At 39.2% G+C, this 26,542-nt stretch overlaps 2 protein-coding genes across 2 annotated transcripts in view; both read right to left on the bottom strand.

Annotated features, from left to right (window-relative positions):
• The window catches only part of LOC134621184 (uncharacterized), a 479,207-nt gene that overhangs the window by 445,035 nt on the left and 7,630 nt on the right, over positions 1–26,542 (bottom strand). The gene's annotated exons all lie outside the window — the stretch shown is intronic.
• Positions 18,585–25,106, bottom strand: LOC134646776 (uncharacterized). Its single transcript, XM_063500708.1, has 14 exons — positions 25,068–25,106; positions 24,728–24,889; positions 24,020–24,028; positions 23,751–23,909; positions 23,523–23,591; positions 23,372–23,451; positions 22,998–23,099; positions 22,688–22,893; positions 22,473–22,572; positions 22,235–22,397; positions 21,136–21,233; positions 20,847–21,006; positions 20,534–20,654; positions 18,585–18,761 (listed from the first exon to the last, which is right to left on the bottom strand). Exons 1-14 carry the CDS (start codon positions 25,104–25,106, stop codon positions 18,736–18,738), a joined length of 1,494 nt encoding a protein of 497 aa, XP_063356778.1. The 3' UTR covers positions 18,585–18,735.

Genomic DNA, 26,542 nt, shown 5'->3' on the forward strand with positions numbered 1-26,542 from the left:
TTAACAGCAGGTTAGTGTGATGACAGATAGAGGTGTAAATGTACTGACATGTAAAGAGTGTGTTGAGAAGGTGGAAGAGTGACGTGTGAGCAGCAGGATGGCTTCATGACAAGAACAAGCACTTCAGATGTACAGAGAAGGTCAGGAGGAGCTGCACTGTTTCTGTATGCATGCAAACAATGGTTGGTGCAGTACATGTATGAGGACAGAGAGACAGCGGGAAGGTTTGCAGCAGCAGGGAAAGATGGGTTCCTGCTGGGGCTGGGATTACATCAGAAATCCACTCTAAGCCCCTTCTTGTTAGCAGTGCTGATGGACAGGCTGGCAGATGAGCTCAGGCAGGAGTCTCAGCAGCTCTGTTTGCTGAGGACATTGTGATCTGTAGTGAGAGCAGGAAGCAGGTGGGTGGAGGAGAGCCTGCAGAGGTGGAGGTATGCTCTGAAGAGAAGAGGAAGGAAAGACAGAATACATGTGTGTGAAGAAGCTGCAGATACGACAGTGAAGATGAAGGAGTCGAGGTGGTGATGGTAGATCAGTTTAAATACATGAAGTCCTCCATACAAAGCAGCAAAGTCCAAAAGAGGTGAAGTGACAGTACAGGCAGGATGGAGTGGGTGCACACATGTATCAGGTGTGATCTGTGACGGGAGGACAGCAGCTAAAGTCAATATGAAGCTTTCCAGCCTAGTGAGGCTGTGATGATGGAGACATGACACAAAGACAGGAGGCGACCTGGAGGTGGCAGAAGATTTGAACAAGTGAGCAGAATAGAAAGGATGGAAATGAGTGGGTGACAGGGACAGCTCAGGCTGAGGAGTCTACAGGACAAAGATAGAGAGGAAGGCTGAGACTGATGGAAACGTGCAGAAGAGGGACGCTGGATATATCCATGCACCATGTTGAACCTGCAACTACCAAACATCAAGTGTTTGTGTGGAAAACCTGAAACAGCCCAGGAAATGTGTTCATCCATAATATTTGTGTTATTAGTCTTTCTATAGTCACCTGAATACAACACAAATAACACACCAACCAACAATCAGCAGTGTTTGTGTTACGTTCAGTAACCATGAAGCACAACTGCAAACATTTAGTATCACAAGTAGCAGCTAAAGCATCAAATAAATGTTCCACCTCGTATATTTACACACAAATGTTGTGTTTATTTTTACCTGTGTGTGATTTTGATTTGAGCCTCATCATTGTTTTCCACAAATATACTGCACAGCATCATTTCCTGCTTCTGTTTTTCACACTAAATCTCTCAGCTTGAAAATAATTGGTTGTTATTGGTAGAAGTTATCAAATGAAATGAAAATGATGAACAGACTTAATAACAGGACTTCAAAAAGCTCAAATCTGGAACCTTTGCTTTGTTACTGGATTAAATGAAGACATTAACTGACCTGACATCTGATACTCTGTTTTAGTAAACCCATCTTTTCTCTACTCAGCAGTTTAGTTCTTTTATTGTTTGAATCAAAGCCTCAGGTGGGATGATGTCATTTCCTGTCAGCAGAGGAAGCAGTTGTTGTTGACGGTCGCTTTGCAGCCCACAAACTCTGCACAAGCAAGAATAAAGAGCGCAGAAGACTTCAAATCCTTCCTGTCTCACAGTGTTTTTATCAGCTGATGCTCTAAAATGTTTCCTGATAGTTCAGAGCTGAAGCTCCGCCCACGTCGTTGCTTAGTTACAAATACACAAGTACATGATTGGACCTTAAATATAAACCAGCCTTTCTGTCGAGCTACTGGGAATCTACAAAACCATTAAAGAGGACAAAATGATTCTGTCTGTAGTCGCAGCATCAGATTAGTGAAAGAAACTAAAGTACTAAAAGAATCAAACTGAGTAAACAGATTGAATCGAATGTTTCTTTCTTCTTTTAGTGACGAGCCCTGATCATGTGACCCACAGGTACAAGTTATTATGAAAAGATACCAGAAAGTCTGTCGCCAAGACAACCAAGTATGACAGTGTGAACAACACAACCCTGTCACACAGCAGCATCACTGTGAGCTGCAGCATGTGCATTTAAAACACTATATTTATGAAGTTATGCTTCTATCTTCCTGTCTGTAAAATATTCTGTGGAAATGACACGTCCACACTTTTTAATGGGCCCACAGTAACCAGAGATCATTAAAGCTGCACTAAGGAAACAAAGAGCAAAGACTTATAGTGTTATATATAAGTTTGCTCTGTGACATTCATTTTGTAACACAGCTTGTAAAACTGTTGCAGTTTCCTGTCACTTGCACATGGATCCTTGTAAGAAAGCTCATTTAAATGACTGTGAACAGGGCTCGGTTGTTCTGATGTGCTGGGATTTGACCACAGCCTCCTCCAGGGTTTACTGACAATGGTCCAAAGAAGAGAAGCTGTCCAGTGAGCAGCAGCTCTCTGTGTGGAAACACCTGGTTGGTGTGGATGTTTCTAGCAGGAGAAGCAAATCTGACATCATCTCAAAGCAGTTCTTCAAACATGAAAATCACTTCACTGGATTCAAATCCACCAAGTCTGGATCCAATAGAGCAGCTGTGGCTGTGGTGGAAGTGGATATTTGCATCATGGATGTGGAGATGACACGTGTGCAGTCACTGTGTAACACTATCATGTTAACATGGTGAAAATGTCTCCTTGTTAAAACTATACTACAAAGAATGAAGCAGCTCTGAAGGAAAAAGGGCTCCAGCCCATTACTAACAAGGTGGACCTAATGAAGTGGCCAGTAAGTGTGGTAGTAATGGCTTGTTTGTAAAAGCCAAAAATCAAACACATGGTTTTAGCTCTGTACATTCGACTGTTTGGGTCTCCAGATGATAATGAAACAGATGTATTTACATCTATAACTGCTTATTCAGTTCCTGGTGGTGGGAGGTGGATTTAGGCCGACGTTCATCAAACCTAAATGAATTATTTGTCCTAATAGTAAGAGGGCCAAATGTATTAATGAGTGCTGGAAACCTCCATGTGTGTCTGTACAGGTGGAGATCACTGGAGAAGCTGAAAGCTTTGGTGCTTTTCTACTAGTTGGGACGACTCTGTGAAAATCTGCTGACAGTCTGAGGAAGTTTTTGGACTCTTGCTCACAAAGTAAAAGACATTTTACAAAGTGAACAGAAAAGAAACTTGTTCTGAGTGTAAGTGTTGTTTTGGATGCTGATGGATTGTTGAAGCTCATGTTTGAATAGTTATGGATTGTTTCATGTTCTTCTTTTTTAAGTTGAATGAACACAGCTCAGCTCGTCTCCATGTTTATAAGCTCACATGATGCCTGTGTAAAGTCTCTGTTAGCTGCAGAGCTCTGAAACTTCACACAGCTTTGGATGATAACATGGAGAAAGGATGTGGAGATTTTCACAGCTCTGCTAGAAATCATCTTCTAGTTATTGTGACTCAGATATGACTGATTATAGATGAACCACACAGAGTTTTAGGCCCCTTCTGTCTCTATTTGCTCCCACTTGGTTTCATACTTACGAAGCAACATTTCATCTGTTATGTGGACGACAGTCAGATTTGTGTCCCTATTAAAAAGAACGACACATACTGTGTTAGACTGTTGCTCGAGAGTCTTAATGACAAAGGTCTGGACAACTCTCAAAAAGACAGCAGTGATGGTTTTGGCTGCAGCACTCAGACCCTCTGTGGATCTGGGTTTCTTGGTCTAGAACCAACTATCACAAACCTCGAGGTTAAAGTGGAGACTGATCTGAAGCTTTACAGTCAGATCAGGTCTGTCGTTACATCGAGTTTCTTCTAATTAAGGCAGCCGGTCAAACTAAAGTGATTCTTTCAGGCAGCACTTTGAGACAGTATTACACACTTAGGTCACTCAGCTGGATCACTGTGATGCTCTTTATGTGGGGGTTAGTGGCTGCTGCATCACCCGTCTCCAGATGGTGTAAGATGCTGCTGTGTGTCTTTGTGCTGCTGCAGATGTTTGTTAATCTGACTCTAAATGTTCCTTCTTTAAAATTTCATACTTTGTAATAAAAGGAGATTTTTCACCGGCTGTTCTTGTTAATATGACCTGCATAAAACCACAGAGTTAGAACACACTGTGGTGAAGTAAGATGTGCGTTTCGTACTCCATCTTCTGCACATTGTAGTTTTAACACAGCGTCACATCGTTAAGGAGAGACGAGAGTAACGGTGTTCCAATTCTCACAACAGGACTCTTCTCTTTTCCTCAGTCGTTAGCAACTCTCCTACCCACTGTTCCTCAACCTCACTGAATCTTTCATCGAGGTCAAAGAAAGTAGGATAGGAAACAGAGAGAGGAGATATTAGTGGTATTTGAACTGTCTCAGCTTAATTTTTTTCACTTGCATGTGTCACCCTGGGGAAGGGTGCTTTGTTTGATGTTTGGTTTTAGATGAGATGTGTTAAACTTTTTTCCAGTGGTGTTTTGGTTTTTTATCTTTTACAGTTATGTTTTCATCTTTATTTTGCTTTTAATCCTTCGAGTTATGGGTTTTATTTTTATTTTTTTTTATTTTATTTCATATTTTTATTATTAGAAAAGCAGCCTGATTACTAATTATCTTCACCTGCCAGAGTTCATGCTCCACTACTGAACTATCAGTGTGAGCCTGTTGGTCACCAAGCAGTGATTCATGGTGATGGAGTCAGACATGGAAAGCTTTTAATGAAGTGTGTGGGTTTGAACTGCTTTACTCATCACTGGATTTTTAGATAGTATTTTTATATTTTGTTGTTCACATTTTTCTTTAATGTTTTTGTCCCCTGGACAGAGCTGTGATTTATGTAGTCTCTAAAAAGTTTGACTCTATGTCTTCCTTCACCTGTTCAGAAAGGTTTTTGTCCCTTCACATTTGGACCATCCACACAAATATTTCTACACTACAACATGTTACCTTTCAAATTAAATCTCGTACGTGCACCTTGATGATTCAGTAACTCTATCAGACTTTTTCCATTTGGGTAAGTGTGACAGAAAATACAAACAAAAGACTGTATCTACAGCACTGACCTCTGACTTTCAGCTCCACCTTTCTCTTCAGCAGGATGTTTCCCTCCCTGCTGTAGACGGTGCAGGTGTAGGTCCTGTTGTCTCCATCTGTGGGGTATTTCAGGGTCAGACTGAGGTCTCCAGGTTTCTGTAAGTTTCTCTTCATCTTCGTTCGGTCTCTGTAAACCTGGTCCTGTTCTTCAGGCTGGTCAGAGCCGTTCCTATGCACGTGGACCTTCCTGTTGCTTCTGTCCATCCACTGCACTTTAGCGTCTTCAGGTAGGTGAAGTGTGGTGTTGAAGGGCAGCTGGACAGACTCCACCCCTGAATCCACCTCCACCTGGGGGACTGAGAGGACAACAAAGCACAACATGAGCTTGGATGGAGACATTTGTGTTGACTCTAACAGGCTGAATGCTGCTGCTTCACTGGGAGCTCACTGTTAGATAGAAAGTGGTCAGTGTGAAGAGGAGACGCAGCAGAAAGATGAAGACTGACAGGAAGAAAGCAGTGAACAGACTGTTGGAGCTGCTGTTATTGGGACAGGACAGTGTCTCTGAACACTGGGATAAAGGATCAGCTCCTGTTGGAGTCACTGATGTTACATCAGGTCCAGGTCTCACCTGGCCATTTTACCCACAGGAACTATCAGCAACAGTTAAATGTGTGTTCCCACCACAGGACACAAACGCCACAAAGGGACTTGTGAATATTGTAGACAGACTTGTTGTATTTTCATTTTCCCCTTTGAGTGTGGGTGGCTCCAAACTGTAGTGGTTTACATATTTGCTTAACAAGAGTATTGATTCAAGTATGGAAGGAGACATAATCTCACTTTCCAATTGTGGTTCTGTACATTACCACAATGAATTTTAAATGCAACAACTCAGTGCCGACTTAAAGTGCAGACTTTTAGCTTCAATTCAGTGAGTTGAACAAAAAGATTGCCTAAAAATGTGGAGAACTAAAGTATTTTTTACACAATCCCTTCATTACAGGGGTCTTTGAGGTGTTGAGTTGCAGGTGGTTGTGTGACTCCATGTCACAAAGTACTTCACTTTACTTTCATGCAGTCTTGTCTTTATTGTAAACTTGGATATCTATACACCTTCCTGGAGAGTGTTGTTCACTTGGCTGTTGTGAAGGGGTTTCTCTTCACTCTGAAAATAATTCTGAGATCATCCACCTCTGTTGTCTTCCATAGCTGTCCAGGTCTTTTTGTGTGCGTTCATCAGTGCTTTATTTCTCTCTCAGGATGGACCAAACTGTAAATTGTGCCGATTTCTGGGATGTTTCTCTGTTCTCACAGCTTAAGTATGGCTCGTTTCACCTGCATTCTTCAACGCATGTTGTCTGTTCACAGCAAAATCTTCCAAATACAAGCACCACACCTCAAATCAACTCCAGGCCTTTATCTGGTTAATTGAGCATGACATAATGAAAAACAATAGTCCACACCTTCACATGAAACAGCCCTTGAGTCAACTGTCCAACTACTTTTGGTCCGTTTAAAAAAAAAGGGGGGGGGGTGGCACATGTGAAGCAGCTGAAACTCCTAAACCCTTCATCCAATTTGAATTTGGATGCTCTCTAATGAAAGCTGAGAGTCTACAAAGTAACTTTTTTCCTCTTCTTTTTTGACCTTTTGGTGTTGGTTGATGTACCATGTGTGCACTGTGCTGTGGGCCAACATGTGCCCTACATTTTACAGTGGGGCCCACAGGGAACTGTAGACTGTCGATCGTGTGAGTCTCTGAGGCGGCCCACTTCCTGGGTAACTCAGCAGAATAATCTGAATGATCTTTTCAGGTCAGAAAACAAAAAAAGTTTGAAGGAACCTTTTAGCTTCCTCAAAAGCTGCTGAAAAAAGAAGTTCTTGTCAATTTAGATGGAAAATAGCAACAGAACAAAACAGCAGTATCTACAGCACTGACCTCTGACTTTCAGCTTCACTTGTTTCTTCATCAGGATCTTCTTCCTCTTGTTGTAGACGGTGCAGGTGTAGCTGTAGTTGTCTCCATCTGTGGGGTATTTCAGGGTCAGACTGAGGTCTCCAGTTTTCAGCAGGTTTTGCTTCATTGCTGTTCGGCCTCTGTAATCCTGGTGCTGTTCTTCAGGCCAGTCAGAGTCGTTCTGATAAACATGGACTTTTTTGGAATCAGCCGTCCACTCCACTTTAGCATCTTTGGGCAGGTGAACTTTGGTGAAGGGCAGCTGGACAGACTCCACCCCTGAATCCACCTCCACCTGATGGACTGAGAGTCAGAGAGGAAGTGTTTGTGTAGGAGGAGAATATAAAAAAAAACTTTGTGGTGCCCCCACCCACCACCAACAATGTCACTGGACCACAGTTCTGTTAATCTTACAATTCCCACCAACACCACTGGAAGACAACATGTAAAGGACCAGGAGGAGTACATGTTTAATCTATTCATACTTTAATAACTTTAATGCAGAGGTGGCTGTAGCACAGGTGGTAGAGCAGGTCACCTACTAACTGGAAGGTTGGTGGTGTGGAATTACATGGATTATTTTATATAACCATCATCTTATCATTGCATTAATTATCATTTCATCAAAGTGTTTATTGAAGCTGCTGGCATTATGTTATAATTTATATTATAGGGGTTATCATAATCAAATATTAACATGTTTATTACAGGTGCAGTTATAACTACTTTAAAATGAGTGAGTTAAATATATATGTATCATAACTCATATGCTGAGTATATTGGTACAGCAAAATAGTAGCTGAGCAAAGGCCTGAATGTATTCAGCTTCTTGTGGGATTTGAGTTTGCCTAGTTACAGGTGACGGAAGGATGTCCAGCCCATGGTGACCTCAAAGGCCTTAGGTCATCACCATATTCGGAAGAGTATGCCACAAGGAGGAACCTCTATGTTACATTTAATTCTTAAAATACCTGAATGTTCTGTACATGCAAATTATGTGCTTGTAAACGCAAGAAGGGGCGTCACAATACCCTGATGTTATAAAAGCAATCTAGAGTGTATTTTGGGTAGAGATGTACAACTGTTTTGCAGTTTGCACCTCTCCACGCAGCGTGCATTCATTAAAATCAATTGTTTGAACGACCTCTTCTGGACTATCATTGTTTTGCTCTCATCCTCAATTTCGAACCCGTAATATTTGGTGCATTGGCCGAGGTTGAGGGAGAAAGTTGGAGAATGAGACTGAGAGGGTCCAAGGTGCTCAAACAGGCAGACACGAGTCAGTGGTCGAAGTGAGTGGACATAAGCCGGCTTATTTAAAGGTAAGGCACTACCTGTTGAATTATTTCCAAACAGTGCTGAATTGGATCTGAAAACAAATTGAAAGTCTACTCACTGAAAATTACTGGTAAAGGTCTGTTTTGATTTTGGTGAAAATCTCATGAGAAGTTGAAGTTGAAGTAATGATAAGAAAAAGAGTAAAAGTGAGTTAGAGTCTCACTAAAGGTATCGGGTTAAAGTCCCAAAGGAATAAGAATAAAGAGGATTTAGAATAAAGAGGATTTAGAATAATAGGTAATTGGTGAAGTTTGTGACATTAAAGTCTCAATTGAATATAAAGCCGGGCTTGGACACCGACATGGTGGGTTTGTGATTTTCGAGGTGTCTTCAAAATAATTAAATTGTATAGAACGGGACTCTGGGAGTCTAACAAGTGCATTTGTCGGAAGGTGACGCTTCCAATTTGTCGGTGACGATCGACATCTTCCTCGGGGAGGGATAGTTCACTTGGCAAGTGTGGAGAACAACGACGCTCCAAAATAGCCACTGACTGGGTCAGTTTACCGTCCGGGACGGTGGTTTGCACTTTTTTGGTCAGTAGAAACCCGGTTTCAGGCGTGAAACTTTAACTTAACATTTCAAAAAAGCCTTGGCTGTGAGATGCCACAAATAGAGCTTCAGGGAAAGTTTGGGTTGGTTAACGCTTTTAAATTCTGGTAGGGCAGTAGCAATCGGGCCACCGTCGGGGACGGGATAATGGCTTAATTGATGACAAAAAACTCAGGGAGTTTATCGGTTGGACTGTTAATTTAAATTTGTCGAAATTGTGTAGGTTTTAAAATGTCAGGCCTAATACTGCAGTTGTAATTATAAAGACGTCTGGGTAAAATTGTGTGTCAGAGGAGTCTGTGAGTCAGGCTGGTACTATTTTTAGACTGTGTGTGTGTGTGTGAAAATGTAAATAAGGAAGCTGAGAGGTGCATAGAGTATGAGGAAGTTTATAGAGACTGCTAGACATTGCTGATGGCTGTATTTAAGACGCTGGTTTTGTTTATTACAATATTGTAAGTAAAGTTTTATTTCTTGCCATGACTGTATGACTTTTTGCGGGGTTTTGAGATAGGATACATAAACTGTTGATACTTAAGACCGTTACCTGGGTTCTGAGAACTGAAATTGAATTTGAGATAATTTAATTAATAAAGATGTCTGTAAGCGATGTGTGTTTTGGGGTGTCGAAGTAAGATGTTTTAGGATTTTTAGATGGGTTTTGTTTCAGTTTGAGATAATATATACAGTTACATTTTCTGTGTGTGTGTTGTTGAGTGACAAGATGCGCAGTTTAAATTGGGCGCTGTTCCTTCCTCTTTTTAGTTTTAAAACACAAAGGCTGTGAGATTAAAATTACTGTGAGTGACGGTTTGACTTTTGAATAGGGAAATAATATGTTTACTTTGGGTCTATGAAGATATTTGACTTTGAGTGATGTTATGAGAGGTTGACTTTATTTTTCTGTTTAAAAACACATAAGTATACGCACTTAGTACACCCACTCAAGAAATGATTGTGTGACTGATGCTACAAAACTGACCTAAAGAATGGTGATGTGTGTGGAGAAGTGTTAGTTGTCCTGATGTGTGAAAGAGCGCTATTTAAATGTGTGTGAGTGAAATGAAGGCATATTGTTTTTAGATAAAGATTTAGTAGAATTACTGAGTATTTGTAGACTGATTATTAAAAGGAAGTCTCTGCAGAAGCTGTAGAAACAGGAAACCGTGTGTGTGTGTCTGGGACAGGAAATGCATGCCCATAAAAGGGAAGCTCACGGTGATAAGTGTGCACCCAGAGTAGAGAGAGAGATGTAACTCTGTGCAGATGAAGCAAAAGGGAGGTTTTAAGATAACAATGAATATGATACTAATTATATGCTTTAGTGTGCCAATACAGGTGGACTCTCTCAACTTTGCAACCTTGAGTTCAGCAGCAGAAAAGTAGATTAAAAGAATTGGGAGAAAATAAGCCAGTCTTTGGCTCGAAATTGTGCAGCTTGAGCTCTCACTTTGTCCTTGACCCCGAGAAGAAAAGCAAGGGATAGCCAATTTCCTGATGAAGACCGATAGAACATCGTGGACGTGAAGAAGTAACGGAAGCTAAAAGACAGTGCAGGCGAAAGCAGTAACACTGACAACGACTGATGAGTCCAGCAGCATGGAAGACAGCACGAAATGCAACATGCATGCTGGTGAAGAACAGCGTGATACGTCTGCTTGAAGGCACTGACTGTCATATTTGCCAAGCTTGGAGCAATCTTGGAAGAAAAGACAGAAAAAATGAATGGAGAAGAAAACAGAGCAAATGAAAATAAGACTGAAGGAAGAGGAAATACTGAAAGATCAAAACAGAGAAGAAACAGACTGTGTTTGCTGGAGCTCTGAAGCCCGAACAGGACACTGTGAATGGAAAAGGACCAGTGAGAGATGAAGCTGGACGAGTTTGACTGCGAGAAGATAGGAGATGATTGGATTGAAAATGAACCCTGAACTCGGGATCGTTTAGGGATGTCCACATCACAACAAAGAGGTAAACAATACAAAAGGTAAAGATAATCAAAATAACTGACAATTATATTAATGAATAGAAAACACACATATACAAATTGTTACATGTGAGATTGTTTTTGAGACGAATCAGAAGTGAGATAGTTTGAATCTAGAGCTCAGTGAAAAGATGCATAAATTAAATATGAAAACATGAAAATGCAATGAATACATAAGGATGCAATGAAGAAGCAGCTTACACTCATGCAATGAAGAAACTGCTTACACTTAATTAAGATGATCACCTGGCATGCAATGAAGAAACAGCTTACACTTAGTGTATATTGACATGAATACAGGAGAATGTAATGTGGAACGCAATGAAGGCATGCAATGAAGAAAACAGCTTACACTGCATTTACATGACCACATAACGCAAGGAAGAACACGCTTACATACATGACATAATTGGTATTTTTGAATAGAAAATGAGAAATGGGTCGTTTAGGCGTCCGTGATAATAATGAAAATGTTTTAGTTTGTTATTTTCAGGGGTACAACAGACCCGCACCAATTCTCCAGATGCAGGAGTCGGACGAAAGTACAGGTTAACATGAATGGATATGTTAAGGCAAGTTTCTGGTTGAATTGTTTACAGTGTCCAGGAACCTGACAGCAAGCCCTAACTGGTGGTGGAAGACCAGGAGGGCTGTGATTTAAGGTGGGGAAGTAAAGTTTGGCTTAGTGATTCGGGGACGGAGAAAACTGACTCTTTAACTGGAGAATGGGAAAGTGTCTGTGAGACTGTGAAGCCATATATGTAAAATACCACACACAAACATACGCAATGAAGATCGGCTTGCTACTTGTATGAGTGATAGAATGGTGTGAATGTTGAATAAACTGATTAAACTAGTTTAAAAGTGTGACTTAGGAGTGCTTTGCACTGATTGATGAAAACAAGGGATTAGTATAGAAAGAAAATGAAAATAATTGAATAATGGCATGAGGTTTAAAAAAGTATTTCTCTTGCCAAGTTAAATTGTTGAGATATGGCTGAGTATGCAAAAAGTTTGAGAGCTCGTGTGAATGTCGACAGAGGAGCTGGCTGTGTGTGTGTGATTGAGGCCTTAAAGGAGGGGTAGATTGTTCAGAGGTGCAAATTTGGTTAAGAGGTTTTAAATTAGTGTTGACATATTGTCAGAACGTGCTTATATGTTAAGGATGAATGTGAGTTTGGTAAAGTGCTTAAAGGGGGATGCTGTGTACAAAACGGTGAAGCTTTTTACGTTTTGGGTGTGTTCTATGGGTGAAATTTAAGTTTGTAGAAGATTTTTGAGGTTGTTGTTTTATTTTTAAAGAGGGAGTTTTAATAAACATGGACATGTTTAAGGGGTTTTGTAACAGTGCACTTATAAAGAAAAAACCTGTCAGGTGATTTTGTTTGGTACTTTGATGAGCTAATACTCAGCTCTCTTTTTTTCTCATTTTTGTTCTAAGCAGGCCTGCAGAAGAAAACAATGAATAACGGCGCCGACAATAGTCTCAGGAGAACAAAAAGTAAGGTGACCTTTTCCGAATTACAATGGGACAGATTGTGAGTCCCTGTCTAAAAGGATTGCAGCGAGCCAATCCAGTCCAAAAGTATCAAGAAATATTTTCCTAGACACAACTAAAAAGAAAATAAATGATTATATAAATAAACTGAGTTTGCAGAGAGTGGAAAATGTGATTATTTGTGTGGACGTTTACCACTACCGGATGTTGATGCGTGTGAGTGAATGTGTGGGAATGGACAGGTGAATGGACGGACCAGGCAGACCATAGGTTGGACCGACTGGACCCTGATAAAAGACTGGACTCAGGTTGAACACATGACTGATAATTGTTCTGTTTTAACTTTTGTTTTATAACACAGGTTGGATCATAAGTGGAGAAGGTGAGTATAACAGGTGATGTTCTGGGTAACACACAGGTTTGAAGTTCTGGAGCATTTATACATAATGCGATAGGAGTAAACTTTTGCTTTAATTCCCAAACCTGAGTGAAGGATTTTGATTTTGTAACACATGAGATGTGTCACAAAAAGGGGGGTGTTAATATATGCGATTAGCTACATGAAATGTGCTGTTTTAGGGGTACTAAGCAAATGTCTATGTGACCTGTACCTAACAACCTTTGTGATGATAAACTTGTTTACCGACTTGCTCTCTTGTAGAACATACAGAATTAGAAAAGGGGAACTTCAGCTCTGAGTTTAGAGCTTGAAATTAAATGTGGGACTTGAAAAGAGGAAGCAAATTTGGTACAGGACGTACTTGAGATGATCAGACGAGAGAAGGAGAAGGTCAGGAATAGTTTAAACTAAGATTGAGAAATTAAATGGGGTAAAAGGGGGTGTAGCTTCAGGGCAGCTCACAGCCTGGCGTAAACGCAAGGTGCTGTCACACAGCTGAAGTTATTTGGTTGATTTATTTTATGACAAAATAATAAGGAAATATTAAAAATATACAACACGTTGAGAAGATCTCTTATGTTATATTTTAGTGTTTAACATGGAAGATGCCTCTCTGGAGCCTCTCTCCTGATGCTACTCCACCAAAAGAAGTTCACTTATAGAGACTATGTCAGCTCCCAAACAGACAATAACAAACCAAGACTAGCAAAAAAAAAAAAAAACAATCTGAATATAAATAATAATAAATAAAGAACAATACAGAATCCAAATCTGAACCAAAGAACAAAATAGTGAAATGTAGATTATTGGGTTTTTCTCTGTATATATGAAGCATTTGTAATGTGTATCTGCTATGAAGGCTTGTAGAGGCCAGTTTATAATCACAAACAAGTGCTCAGCCAGACTGAAAAACAAGAAGCTTTAGTGCACAAGGCATATTAATAAATATAGACACAAAAAGAGGAACACCCCATATAAACAACGTTCAAAAATGTGTGAAGTATAAAGTACCGAAATAACACTATATAAGTCACAGTTGATGATTCTAATGTTAGAGAGCTCTTGCAACTGGCGTCTGAGCTGTGCAGAGGTCGATGTTGGTCATAACAGTGATGTCTCTATTTACAGGTTGAGTTCATTTTATACACAATGCATAACTGTGCTTGTTTAGAGTTGATGTTCCGTCCAAAAGGGTTTTAAGCTTCACTGGTGAGAGTGTCCAGGTGATACATGTTGAGGGAAGATGAGAACATAGCAGGTGAATTGCATGCACGCTTACAAACACACATGATTTATATATAGGCCAGGCCAGAGGCCTGGACTTGATGCAGCTTTCAACTTTACAGCTCCTAATTTGCAGGAATGGCGTGGAGTGTAACGAATGAATGCAAAACATGCTTACAGACACAAACATGACAGGGGTTTATTTTACAGGGTAAAGGTGGACCACAGGTTGCTTTGTTTCTGCTTAGCAACTACTGAGGTAAAAGGTCTTAAAGATAAATATGCAATAAGTGAACAGGAAACGTGTGAGGGTGAGCCGGGTGAAACAAAATGTTGTAGATAATGGAAACTTGTCTAACTGGCATTAACAGTAATTTTTACATGTTATGTATATGATTGAAGCCAAAAGAGGCGTAAATTCGGATAGAAAACTTTGAAGTGTGTTTTTTAGCGGAGAGTCAGGCTGACATGGGGATGGTGTGTATTTTACTGGGGTTGTGTTTAATAAAACTAAAAGCGTTGCTCACACACATAAAGAGTATTGAGATTGAATAAAGTTAATATAATGGATAGAGCCCAGAACATGATAATGTATAAGTGAAATCAAATGCAATGTGTGATTTCACTTTTATTGGGAAAGAATCAGGTTAGAAATGTGAGTAACCTATGTTTAAACTGTGAAAACACTCTCCACATACATTGACTGTTTATATTTTGCAGGGTATTCCAGACCCCTTGTCTGAACACGGACGCCAGTCCAGTCCAGCGCTTCCTGAGACTGTAGTTGCTAAAACGGGATCGGTAAAAAGACAAAAGCGCGAGGTGTCAGGTAAAGGTGATGAGTGTCTCAGCAGCAATAATGGCATAGAGTTGAATTATGTTAAAGGGACTACCAGCTCATTCACGTTTGATTTGTGTAACGTCATTAATGTACAGGAGCTAATAGTAGTTGGAGAGCGTATGATGTACAGGTCTGCAATCACCCCATGATATGCTTAGGTAAATGTAGTTGATCCAAAGTCTAAGCCGCTCGCAGAAAGTTCTATCACCATTCTGACTGATCAGATGCTAACTTTGAGAGCAGTAGCTCAAAAGCAACAGGAACCAAAAGGGAGAGTACTTCTGACCACAGATTACTCTAGACTGAGGCTTAAGGATTTAATTGAGCGTGTCACTGGTTTCAAGGACAGTAACCTCTGGCTTGATTGGGTGGCTCAAAACGCTAGAGAACAACATGTATCTGATTATGTTGCCTGTGCTTTAGCCAGGCCACGTTTGTCTACAGAGCGACTGGGAGCTCCACTCATGCTGATTAGAAACCAGGTAAAGACTATTCCATAACACAACTCGCGAACATTAGCTGCCAGACATAAGAGACAGATTTTGGCCAAAAGAGGGACCTAGAGTACACATGTTTATGATCCTCGCCTAAACTCACCGACCTGGGTAGACTCCATAGGAGTGCCTAGGGGAGTTCCAGACGAGCACAAGCTGGTAAATCTGATAGCTGCAGGATTTGAGAGTATATTTCTTTGGGTAACGCCTAATCAAAATTTTGACCGCATTTGGTTCACTAAAACCTGCTGAGACTCTCTAACCTCACCAGGGACGCCATGATGGGGTTGGAAGAACAATTGGGTCCGAGTTTGCTGATGGGAGTGCAAAATCAAATGACCCTTGACGTGAGAGGGGAGGCGTATGCGCCATGTTCGGAGACATGTGCTGCACTTTTATCCCTATTAATACAGCCCGAGATGGCTCAGTAACCTGAGCTCTTATGGAATCAGAACGATGCCACCTTGAAACGAAACCGAAAAAAATATTGAAACCGAAAAAATCGCTTACAATTTTTATTTTTCAGTTTCAATCCATTTTTTTTCGGTTTCAATCCATTTTTCGGTTTCACTCCATTTTTTTTCAGTTTCAATCCATTTTTTTTCAGCTTCAATCCATTTTTCGGATTCAATCTAGTTTTCGGTTTCAATCCATTTTTCGATTTCAATCCATTTTTCAGTTTCAATCTGCTGGCACTGTTTTGGCGTCCGGAGGCGCGCTTGAGGGGGCGGGGATTCCGACCCGCATGAATTTGCATACATTATAGAGTCCGTTGCTCGTGCTGACCAAGCTGCCATTTTTCTCTTTTTGCCTCTTTCAATGGCTGCATCAAGTTCAGGTGGACCCTCTAAACCGCAGGTAAGTAATCATTTTCCGTCGTCTTTCTTTGCTATTTCACTCGACTGGACATAGGTTTAGTTTTTATTAGCTAAATCTGGTGAAGTTGTGGTAAAATGCCAACATTAGCCTAGTCGTTGTAGCAAGCTAGCTGGCAGCTAAAATTTGCTAAATTCAGTGATGCCCCTGTCTCTTTTGTGAATAAACAAACACTTTAACTTTGTAATGGATTCTGCAGTACAGGGATTTGAGGTTCAAACTGCAAAAGTATCTACAAGGAGGCCAGAGCCTTACTCCTGATGGCCAGTGGTGATGATAACATATTAAGCAATGGCAGATTCCAGGCACATAACGGTAAGACAAGTGTAGGTTTGGAAGTAACGTCTTTATGGCAGTGTTGCCATAAAGGGTCACCTTTTTTTTTTATACACCTTTGCTTGCCATACTCTTTAAAACAAAATAGTTGCCATTTTTAACTAAATTAATTTCAAATATGAATATTCTGCTCCAATCTGGACAAAAAGTTTTCACATATTTTGCATTTTTTAGTATTTTTAAATCACCAATGTATTTTAAAATACATTTGTATTTGTATACATTTGTCACCAACATGTAGCCACACATCTGAAAGCATATTGATTTGCTCTCCTGATATTTAGACTGTAGTACTGATATTTTAACATTTCATAAGAAATACATTCATAAGAAATGTATTTCTTATGAAATGGATTTACTTGTTTATGGAAACGATTTAATTTGTTTATCTTCCTGTTGTGTTCATGTATGTATGCATAGATTATTTTGTCATTAGTGCACAATTAGCAAATGTATCAATTTCTGTTCCAGGTACCATTAATAAGGAGGCAGTTCTATGAAAGATTGCTAACAAAGCTTCATGGAGCTCTACAACGCAGACCTGTAGATATGGACTATTTGCATTATGTCATCACTCATGAATTGAGACTTATACAGTCATTTGGTAATATTTTAGCAGTACCACAAGATATTCTTAATGCCTTATCCAATCTTTTGAGACTGATAAATTTTCAAGACGGAGAGAGACACCCACATTCTTCTCTTGTTGATGTTGTATACACAGCGAGAGGACAACGTAAACTTAGTATATCAGAAGAATCTTTGAAAAGCCTCATCAGCATGAAATTTTCCATTCCCAGTATAGCTCGGCTTCTGGGTGTCAGCAAAAGGACATTATTTCGTCGGATGCAAGAGTATGGACTTTCAGTGCATGCATCATACAGCAGTGTCACAGATGATGAGCTGGACAGCCTTGTTAGGTCAGTTAAAATGAGACTGCCACACATCGGCTATCGAATGATGATGGGGGAACTGCAGGCCATGGGATACCGTGTCAGATGGGAGCAAGTGTCTGCATCGATGCATAGGGTAGATGCTGCAGGAATCCTAGAAAGGATGGCATCTGTCGGCTGTGTTGCAAGAAGAGTGTACTCTGTAAAAGGTCCCCTCTCATTGGTTCATGTAGATACAAACCACAAACTCATCAGGTTTGTGTACAGTTCGTGTTTGTATGTTCAGTACTCTGGATACCCTGTAACTATTTTGATTTCTGATTTGAGCATAAGGCATTTTACATTAACAGTTAGAGGATCCAGGTAAATTTCTATTTCTACAAAGTAAAAAAAGTTCCTGTTTAGTAAGCAAAGAAACAAACAAGTTGATAAATTCAGACTTGTGGACAAATGTTATACTTGGGCGTGTGTGTTTAATATTTCGCTTTTCTTCTTTTTTTTTTTTAGATATGGCATAGTTATATTTGCTGGGATTGATGGCTATTCGCGAAAGGTAAACAATCTTCCCTTGCAATCACAATTTTTTCCTCAAAATTAACTACCCTATAGAGAGAAAGTGGCATATTCTTCTTCTACTCCTTTGACAAAAAATTTACGTTCATTAGTGTTGAGTTGTCTTTATTTTACTTTAAGAAGTATATAACTGTCAGGTGTTTATTAGTTTGTTAGATATTGTGTTTGTTTCTTCAAAACAAAATCATTTATTCATAAATTATGTTCCAGATAATGTACCTTGGTGCAGGAAATAATAACAAGGCATCAACTGCATTAGGCTTCTTTATGAGCTCTGTTGAACAGTTTGGCTTTCCTTTAAGGTAATGTAAAACCTTGATACATTTCATATTATTAGTCAACTTTCTGAAAACTTGTTTGTATTCTATTTCATCATGCAGAGTTAGAGGAGACCAGGGTGTCGAAAATGTTGGCATTGCTCATTGCATGTTTACTGTTCGTGGTTGCGGCAGAGCAAGCTACATTTCAGGAAAAAGTGTTCACAATCAAAGGTAAGTTATATACAGGGCTTAGCATATATATATATATATATATATATATATGGGTCTTTTATCATTAGTAAATCAAAAACAGGTACAAGCCTGGATTTGTAAACTAATGTGTTCTTTTGATATTTTTTATGTTGTAGAGTTGAGCGCTTGTGGCGTGATGTCTGGATGGCTGTAACCAGTGTTTATTATGAGCTACTTCACAACCTTGAGGAAGACTGCCTGCTTGACCCCTCCAACAGCCTCCACCTGTTCTGTGCTCAGTACATCTTTGTGGAACGTCTGCAGAAGGACCTTGACACTTTCAAGAACGGGTGGGATAATCATGCCCTGCGAACAGAACAAAGTCTTACACCTAATCAACTTTGGACTATAGGACTTCTTCAAAATCCTGTGGCTGCACCAGAAAACACTGAGGTACGACTATAAAATGTGCTATTACAGATGTTTTATATCGCTTGGGTTTTTGTACCTTGAAATTCATCACATGCACATATTTAAATGTGCACCTGTCTTGTTTTTAAAGACATACCTTTGTAATAGCTGCATACTATAGTTATACTGTTCATAACAAAAACAAGTCTATTTTCAGGACATTCAAGAACATTTCTCTTTGGACCTTGACTGTTCGAGACCAGAAAGTGGTGGTGGAGTAGTTCTTCCACCAATACAGTGTCCTTTGGGGCCTGAGGCGATGGCAGGACTGAGGGCAGCCATTCATCCTCTTAGTCCCTCTTTTGACAACGGAAGAGACCTTTATGAGAGAGTGCTGAACTACATCAGAGTTCATTCAGTAACACAACAGAACCCACTCAGTTAGCCTTTCTCATAGGATTTAACCACATTATTTGTATTGTAATGACAGAATAGCAAATCAATCAATCTTAAGATGTATTGTCAGATAATTAGATGAATGTATCCTTTTTAATTGCATCAAATACTGTTTTTACCTTTTATAACTTAATGTTTAAAGTAGCCACATTCAGTTAAGCATCTCACGTCTGATGTTTTTGTAACTGGGTTGATTAAATTTGTTTAACATGTCATGTTAATAAATACTATAAACAATTAAATGATATCCTTTTAATGACTGAAAAAAACAATTCATCAAGTGTAAGAATATTTCTTTTCAGCAAAACAGTTGGAATATCACTTTACACTTCACAGTGGAAAACTTTTCAGTAACAAAATAATACTACATGCTTCATATACAGAAAATATATTTAAACAAAATTCATTTAAACTTCTTCAGACTTACAGAATTTGAGAACATAGTTTTTAACATTATAAGAACAAAAAATGAAACAACGTGGAAAAATAATCTTGAACTGTAAATATTCTTTCCTTTTTTAATCTGTGTTCCAAGAACTGAAATAGGTTTAAAGGCTAAGACAAATAGTAGAAATACAGTGCAATACTGCATAACTTGTGATGGTATGCTATTCAAGTGCTAACTACACACGGCTGAAATCTCTTCCCATTGTGACAGCTGTTGTCATAACTTCTGTGAACTCTGTGTATGAGTTCATGTGTGCCACAGGAAAGAAGATTGTGTTTGTGCAGGCACTTACAAGTGGGTAACATATGTAGTGTTCAGGCATCATATCTTTGCATTGATGCTCAAATCTTACATGTATTTTAAAATTTGCCCTTTCTGAAGGAAGGCATGGTTTGTGTCTTTGTCCAGTTAACCACTGCATAATCGCTGGGACAGACATTCTCGGTGGTTGGTGTTTGGAATTCCAGTGTTCTTCCTGGTCCTGGTCCTGGTGGTCTTGGATCCCATACTCACAGCTCTTTTTGTCTTTATCCTGATCTGAAGAAGCAGATTCGACTTACTTTAAATCTTTAACTATCATACCAAAATATTTATTAATATGCAAAACCAATTTTGTCATTTAGACATGTGGTAGATTGTATAAAACATCAAAACATATAAACAAATCTTTACAGAGATTTCAGTTCCTTTAGACTGTTATCGTTTGTGATGACAATTTTGCAGAGTACAGTAGGTTTGAAAGAAATGCTACAACACTGTATTTGTAACAGCTGTTGTGTTAATGTTTTGATGATAATACCAGTAACTGGCCGATGGCACAAACCTGAGCTTTCAAGATTCTCCAGGAAGTCTTGGAAGAAGTTGATGATGGCATTTTCTTTGGCATGCCTTGGACTTCCCCTCTCACTCAGCTCAGGCTCAAGGATGCTCATTATGTAATCAGTGTCACGTGTTGTGATTTCAAATAAACAATAAGAAATTGTTTATTTATTAAGAAATTGTTTAATAGTCATTAATCTGAGCAACCTAAATAAAGGCTGAAACAAAAAAAGTCCTTACAGGGCTATTACTACATCACATGTATTTTTAGAATCTGTTGTAAAAACTAAACCACTGAAATAAATAAATAAAGACATATTTACCGCTGTATCATCATTCTCATCTCTGGGAACAAACAGGTTTGAACAGAGACTTTCGTGCCTTCCAATCACCTCCAGAAGGTTGTAGATCTTCATGCCATTTCTAATTTGCTGTAGCATTGGAGTCAGACGCACCGTAGCATGCACAACAATTGATCTATTTAGAAAAGCAAACACAGTCATTAGTGAAACTGATGGGGTATGGTGGTCGAAACCAGGGTTTGAACTTAGAAAATATTAATTTCAAATGTTTCTGGTTGGTATATTGTCTATTAAATTATACTACCTTATTATACTGTCCCGTTTGTCCAGCTTCACAAGTCCTGTGTAACCACAGCTCACAATGTCTTCAGTGAGGTCTGTCAGGTTGTCTGCCACTTCCACCTGAAAACATACAGAAACAAAACAGTAAATGATTTCAAGTTTTTGAAATTATGAAACTATACACAGTGTTGGGAAGGTTACTTTTAAAATGTATTCCACTACAGATTACAGGCCCCAAACTGTATTTTTTAATGTATTCTGTTACGTTACTGAATGGCAGTAATATATTCTGAATAGTTTGGATTACTTAATATATTATCATGCTGTTTACAACTACATAAATATGATTTATTACTATTACTGAAGGTCCGCGGCTCTGAACCATTGTAAAGGGACCTCTGGCTAATATGTCAGGTTTGTGTCGGGCTCGTAGCCAAAAACTAGCTTTACTTTGTTGTCTGGGTTAACTTTGCTAGTGAGAGACAGAGAGAGGCGTTGAAAGGCTGCTCCAACGGAACTTATTGTTTCGGAAGAAAACACAAAAACAGTGTACAGTCAAGTCTTAATAGCTTACTTTCAACTGGGCTCGTCAGGCACTCTTTTTGGCTGCTGTGGTTATTATTATATTTACATGCTTCCAGCTCCTGTTTCTGCTCGATGACAGTTCGTACTTTTCCACTCGCCTTTTTCTCCGTCCTCACTCTCACAGACACATAACGAATATGGCAGTCCATTCTCCCTACAGCACAGACTACACTGCCCATGAGGCTACATTCTTTAGAGCTATGCCTGTAACACTCTGCCTATTAGCTTAGCACAACAACAACAACAACAACAACAAAAAGGCGCTCTCTCACCCAGGAAACACACAGTCGCAGAGAGAGCGCGTCACCCTGTAACTATGGCAACCGTAACGCTGCCGCTGTGTAATTCATATATTTCAACAAAGTAACTGTATTCTAAATACCACCTTTTTAAACGGTAACTGTAACGGAATACAGTTACTCATATTTTGTATTTTAAATACGTAACGCTGGTACATGTCTTACGTTACTCCGCAACACTGTATACACACACAAACAATCAGCATTTTTTCACTAGTCTGTACAAACACAGCTCACCTTTTCAATTAGAGACCTATATTCAGTGTCATCCACATCATCTTTGGTCAGCTGAAGCGCATCGAAGTTTCCTGTTGCAAGAAACTGATAACACCAGCTTCTAAGGAAGCATGGTGGTGGACCTCCCTGTGCAAGGCTCACTGAAAACACTTCTCCTGCAGTTCTGCAAGATACAAAGAAATATTTAACATGCTTCATATGCTACATAATGCTGGGAAATGTATAAAAACAGACAAACCTGTAGAAACTATTTTCTAAATCACTGATAGAATAGACAGGACTCTTTCCCTTCTTGCCACTGCCTTCAAACAGTCGAGTCTCAATACCATGCATCATTTCTACATAGATATACAGAAAGACAAAATAATTTAAAGGGTTAACCTTATACTGTATCTTAATTTGATTTGGCCATATTCAATATCTGAACTGTAAGTACAATGTACATAGCTATACCAGTCAAAAATTCTTTGCTTAATGCACCAGTATCAATTCCTGCTTCTCCGATAAAAGTCACGTGGAGTTTGTTGGCAGGGGAACCCTTCTTCTGTCGTTGCCACTGAATGAAGCCTCTTTGAACAAGATCATTCCGAGTGATGCAAATCCTAAAGTCTTTGCTGGTATCCACCTGACTTGAAAGCCATTGTAGCACATCTGCTTCACTGAGAAAAGAAAAATTGAAAATGATTATCATTTCTTAAAATGAAAGCAAATGTATTATAAACAAAACCAGATAATATGAAAGGGCAAAGAATATAAATCATACCTGACTAAATCAGTCAAAGGATCTGTTCTGTTGCTTGGCACACTGCACTCAGAGTCAGTACTGACATAAACGTCTGTCATGTGAGTGGAAGTGTCCTCAGGTCTAAAAATTATGAACAATAGCAAAAATATATGTGATCTAAATTATGATGTCTTTTAACTGATTTTACTGGCATTTAAATTGGGTCCTGAGCTTAACAGGTACGGTGATTACATTGTGTGTTTCAAATATACTGTACGCCTTAAAATGTGGACCAAGTAAGTATTTACTGTAACTACATACTGAGCTCAAAACTGTAATGCCATAAATTTTTTAAAAAGGATTCAGATGTAAACATAGGAAAATGTGTTTAATATGTATAAATTTGAAGGAACCTTTCACCACACAGGCTTGCATGCTGGGCAATCTCATTCACTGGAAAGCAGCAAAGACAGATTGGGCATTCTTTCATGTCCTAGAGAAAAAAATATTGTTAAAACATAAAAGAAACAATGATTTGTAAATATGTGGATTGAACATTATCACCTGCTTCATGTCAAGAGGCTCTCTACAAAAGCTTGGTGAATTCATGACAGACAGAAGCTGGACATCAGTCTATGAAGTACAATTGTAATTACTACAATGTATTGTACATTAACAAAAACAGAATAGTCACACACACAGAAAAAAGCCTTCTATAATTCCGTGCACAAATATCCCAAATATTTATAGACTGTTAATAAGGCAATATTCCACAATATAATACAAATTCACCTCATCTTCCTCTTCTGTTGACTGAGACTTCACACAATTGTTGACATGGAGTGCTAGGATATGCAGAGGCATACTTTCCTTGCACACCTGGCAAGAAGCCTTTGGCATGGTTTGAAATTCAGCTGCATCTGATGGAAGAGGAGTAAGATCAAGGTCCTGCTGCAGCGGAACAACATACAAGAGGGTCTTTCCTGCACTGGAAACGTTGCGGATCAGTCTTCCTGTGTAGCCATTTACATCAGGAGGAATTGCTACAAGTTTCCTCCTACCTTGACCACCTAAATACACAGATTGATAGAAAAAACATTGTACAATTTTCAACTTTCACTAGCATCTAAAAACATAATTTCAAAGAGGAAAATTATGCACCTGAGGACTTGTGCAACAACCATCCTTGCACTCCATCCATTTTGGGATATTCCTCCTTGATTTTTTTATTAACCTAAAACAGTGCATAAGGGGACACAATTGGTAAAACTACATAATTAAGATATATTTTTATCAGTGCTAATATATGACCAAAAAAAGAATAACTACTATCATTTGCATGTCTATCATAATGATTTGATATAGAACATGTTTTTTTTTTTAATGTAAATGCATTTCTCTTATATAAGTGTAACTACATTAAATCTGTGAGACATTACCATTGTATGGCTCATATCATCAGTCAAGATGAGGGATCTCTTTCCCAGCCCTGCTTGGCTCAGCTGCAGCTCCTCAGTAGCAGAAGGAGTGTTGGTACAGCCTTTATTCACTAGATATATATATACACTGAAAGGCTTGCTGGATTTAGGCCTCAGCGCACTACTTTGGAGTGGGGAAAAGCGATTTTTCCCCCTTTTTTTGGTAAAAAATCCTGGAAATGACCTACATGTGAGAAGTAGAAATCATTTTCAACATGCAGGGATTTTTTTTTTTTTTACTAATCCAAATGATTAAAAAGTATAATTGTTCAATACAATTTCTAACCTTGCCATCTCCGTCTGCACTGTATCTTTTGGGGTCTGGGCTTGTCCACCTGAGTGCTCGTGAGAGTGTTCAGCATTTGGTATACATGTGGTATTAGGTTGCTGAAGACTTTGAGCTAACCTGTTGATTATATCTTGTGCCGCTGTTATAACACGGGCCTCTAACTCCTAAAAGAGACAGGGGCATCACTGAATTTAGCAAATTTTAGCTGCCAGCTAGCTTGCTACAACGACTAGGCTAATGTTGGCATTTTACCACAACTTCACCAGATTTAGCTAATAAAAACTAAACCTATGTCCAGTCGAGTGAAATAGCAAAGAAAGACGACGGAAAATGATTACTTACCTGCGGTTTAGAGGGTCCACCTGAACTTGATGCAGCCATTGAAAGAGGCAAAAAGAGAAAAATGGCAGCTTGGTCAGCACGAGCAACGGACTCTATAATGTATGCAAATTCATGCGGGTCGGAATCCCCGCCCCCTCAAGCGCGCCTCCGGACGCCAAAACAGTGCCAGCAGATTGAAACTGAAAAATGGATTGAAATCGAAAAATGGATTGAAACCGAAAACTAGATTGAATCCGAAAAATGGATTGAAGCTGAAAAAAATGGATTGAAACTGAAAAAAAATGGAGTGAAACCGAAAAATGGATTGAAACCGAAAAAAAATGGATTGAAACTGAAAAATAAAAATTGTAAGCGATTTTTTCGGTTTTAATATTTTTTTCGGTTTCGTTTCAAGGTGGCATCGTTCTGATTCCATAAGCTCTGGAGGGTCTGAAGATTTTGTCTAAAATGATGCATGAGCACTCAGGTATCGAAAATCCGCTGGAGTCCTGGATGACATCTGTGTTTGGACAATGGAAAGGTGTGGCTATGTCAGTGATATGTTCATTGGCTGTATTTTTGGGAATGTTGGTCATCGCTGGTTGTTGTATCATTCCTTGTGTAAGAGGACTGTTGGTAAGGTAATGGGTTGTGAACCCTGGCTGGGTTGAGGGCATCTATAGGATGAACTTAGAACCCATAGAGCCGAGCAGGGAGTGATGCAACACGAAGTATGGTGACATTCCTGATTGGAATGTCAAAAGAGGGAATTGTGGAATTACATGGATTATTTTATATAACCATCATCTTATCATTGCATTAATTATCATTTCATCAAAGTGTTTATTGAAGCTGCTGGCATTATGTTATAATTTATATTATAGGGGTTATCATAATCAAATATTAACATGTTTATTACAGGTGCAGTTATAACTACTTTAAAATGATTGAGTTAAATATATATGTATCATAACTCATATGCTGAGTATATTGGTACAGCAAAATAGTAGCTGAGCAAAGGCCTGAATGTATTCAGCTTCTTGTGGGATTTGAGTTTGCCTAGTTACAGGTGACGGAAGGATGTCCAGCCCATGGTGACCTCAAAGGCCTTAGGTCATCACCATATTCGGAAGAGTATGCCACAAGGAGGAACCTCTATGTTACATTTAATTCTTAAAATACCTGAATGTTCTGTACATGCAAATTATGTGCTTGTAAACGCAAGAAGGGGCGTTACAATACCCTGATGTTATAAAAGCAATCTAGAGTGTATTTTGGGTAGAGATGTACAACTGTTTTGCAGTTTACACCTCTCCACGCAGCGTGCATTCATTAAAATCAATTGTTTGAACGACCTCTTCTGGACTATCATTGTTTTGCTCTCATCCTCAATTTCGAACCCGTAATAGTGGTTTGATCCCAGTCTGCTCCAGTATGCATACCTACTGTCCTTGGGCACAGTACTAACCCAATGTTGTTCTGCGATGCAACCATTG

This window comes from Pelmatolapia mariae, linkage group LG3_W (genome assembly GCF_036321145.2).
Source record: "Pelmatolapia mariae isolate MD_Pm_ZW linkage group LG3_W, Pm_UMD_F_2, whole genome shotgun sequence".
Lineage (NCBI taxonomy): Eukaryota > Metazoa > Chordata > Actinopteri > Cichliformes > Cichlidae > Pelmatolapia > Pelmatolapia mariae.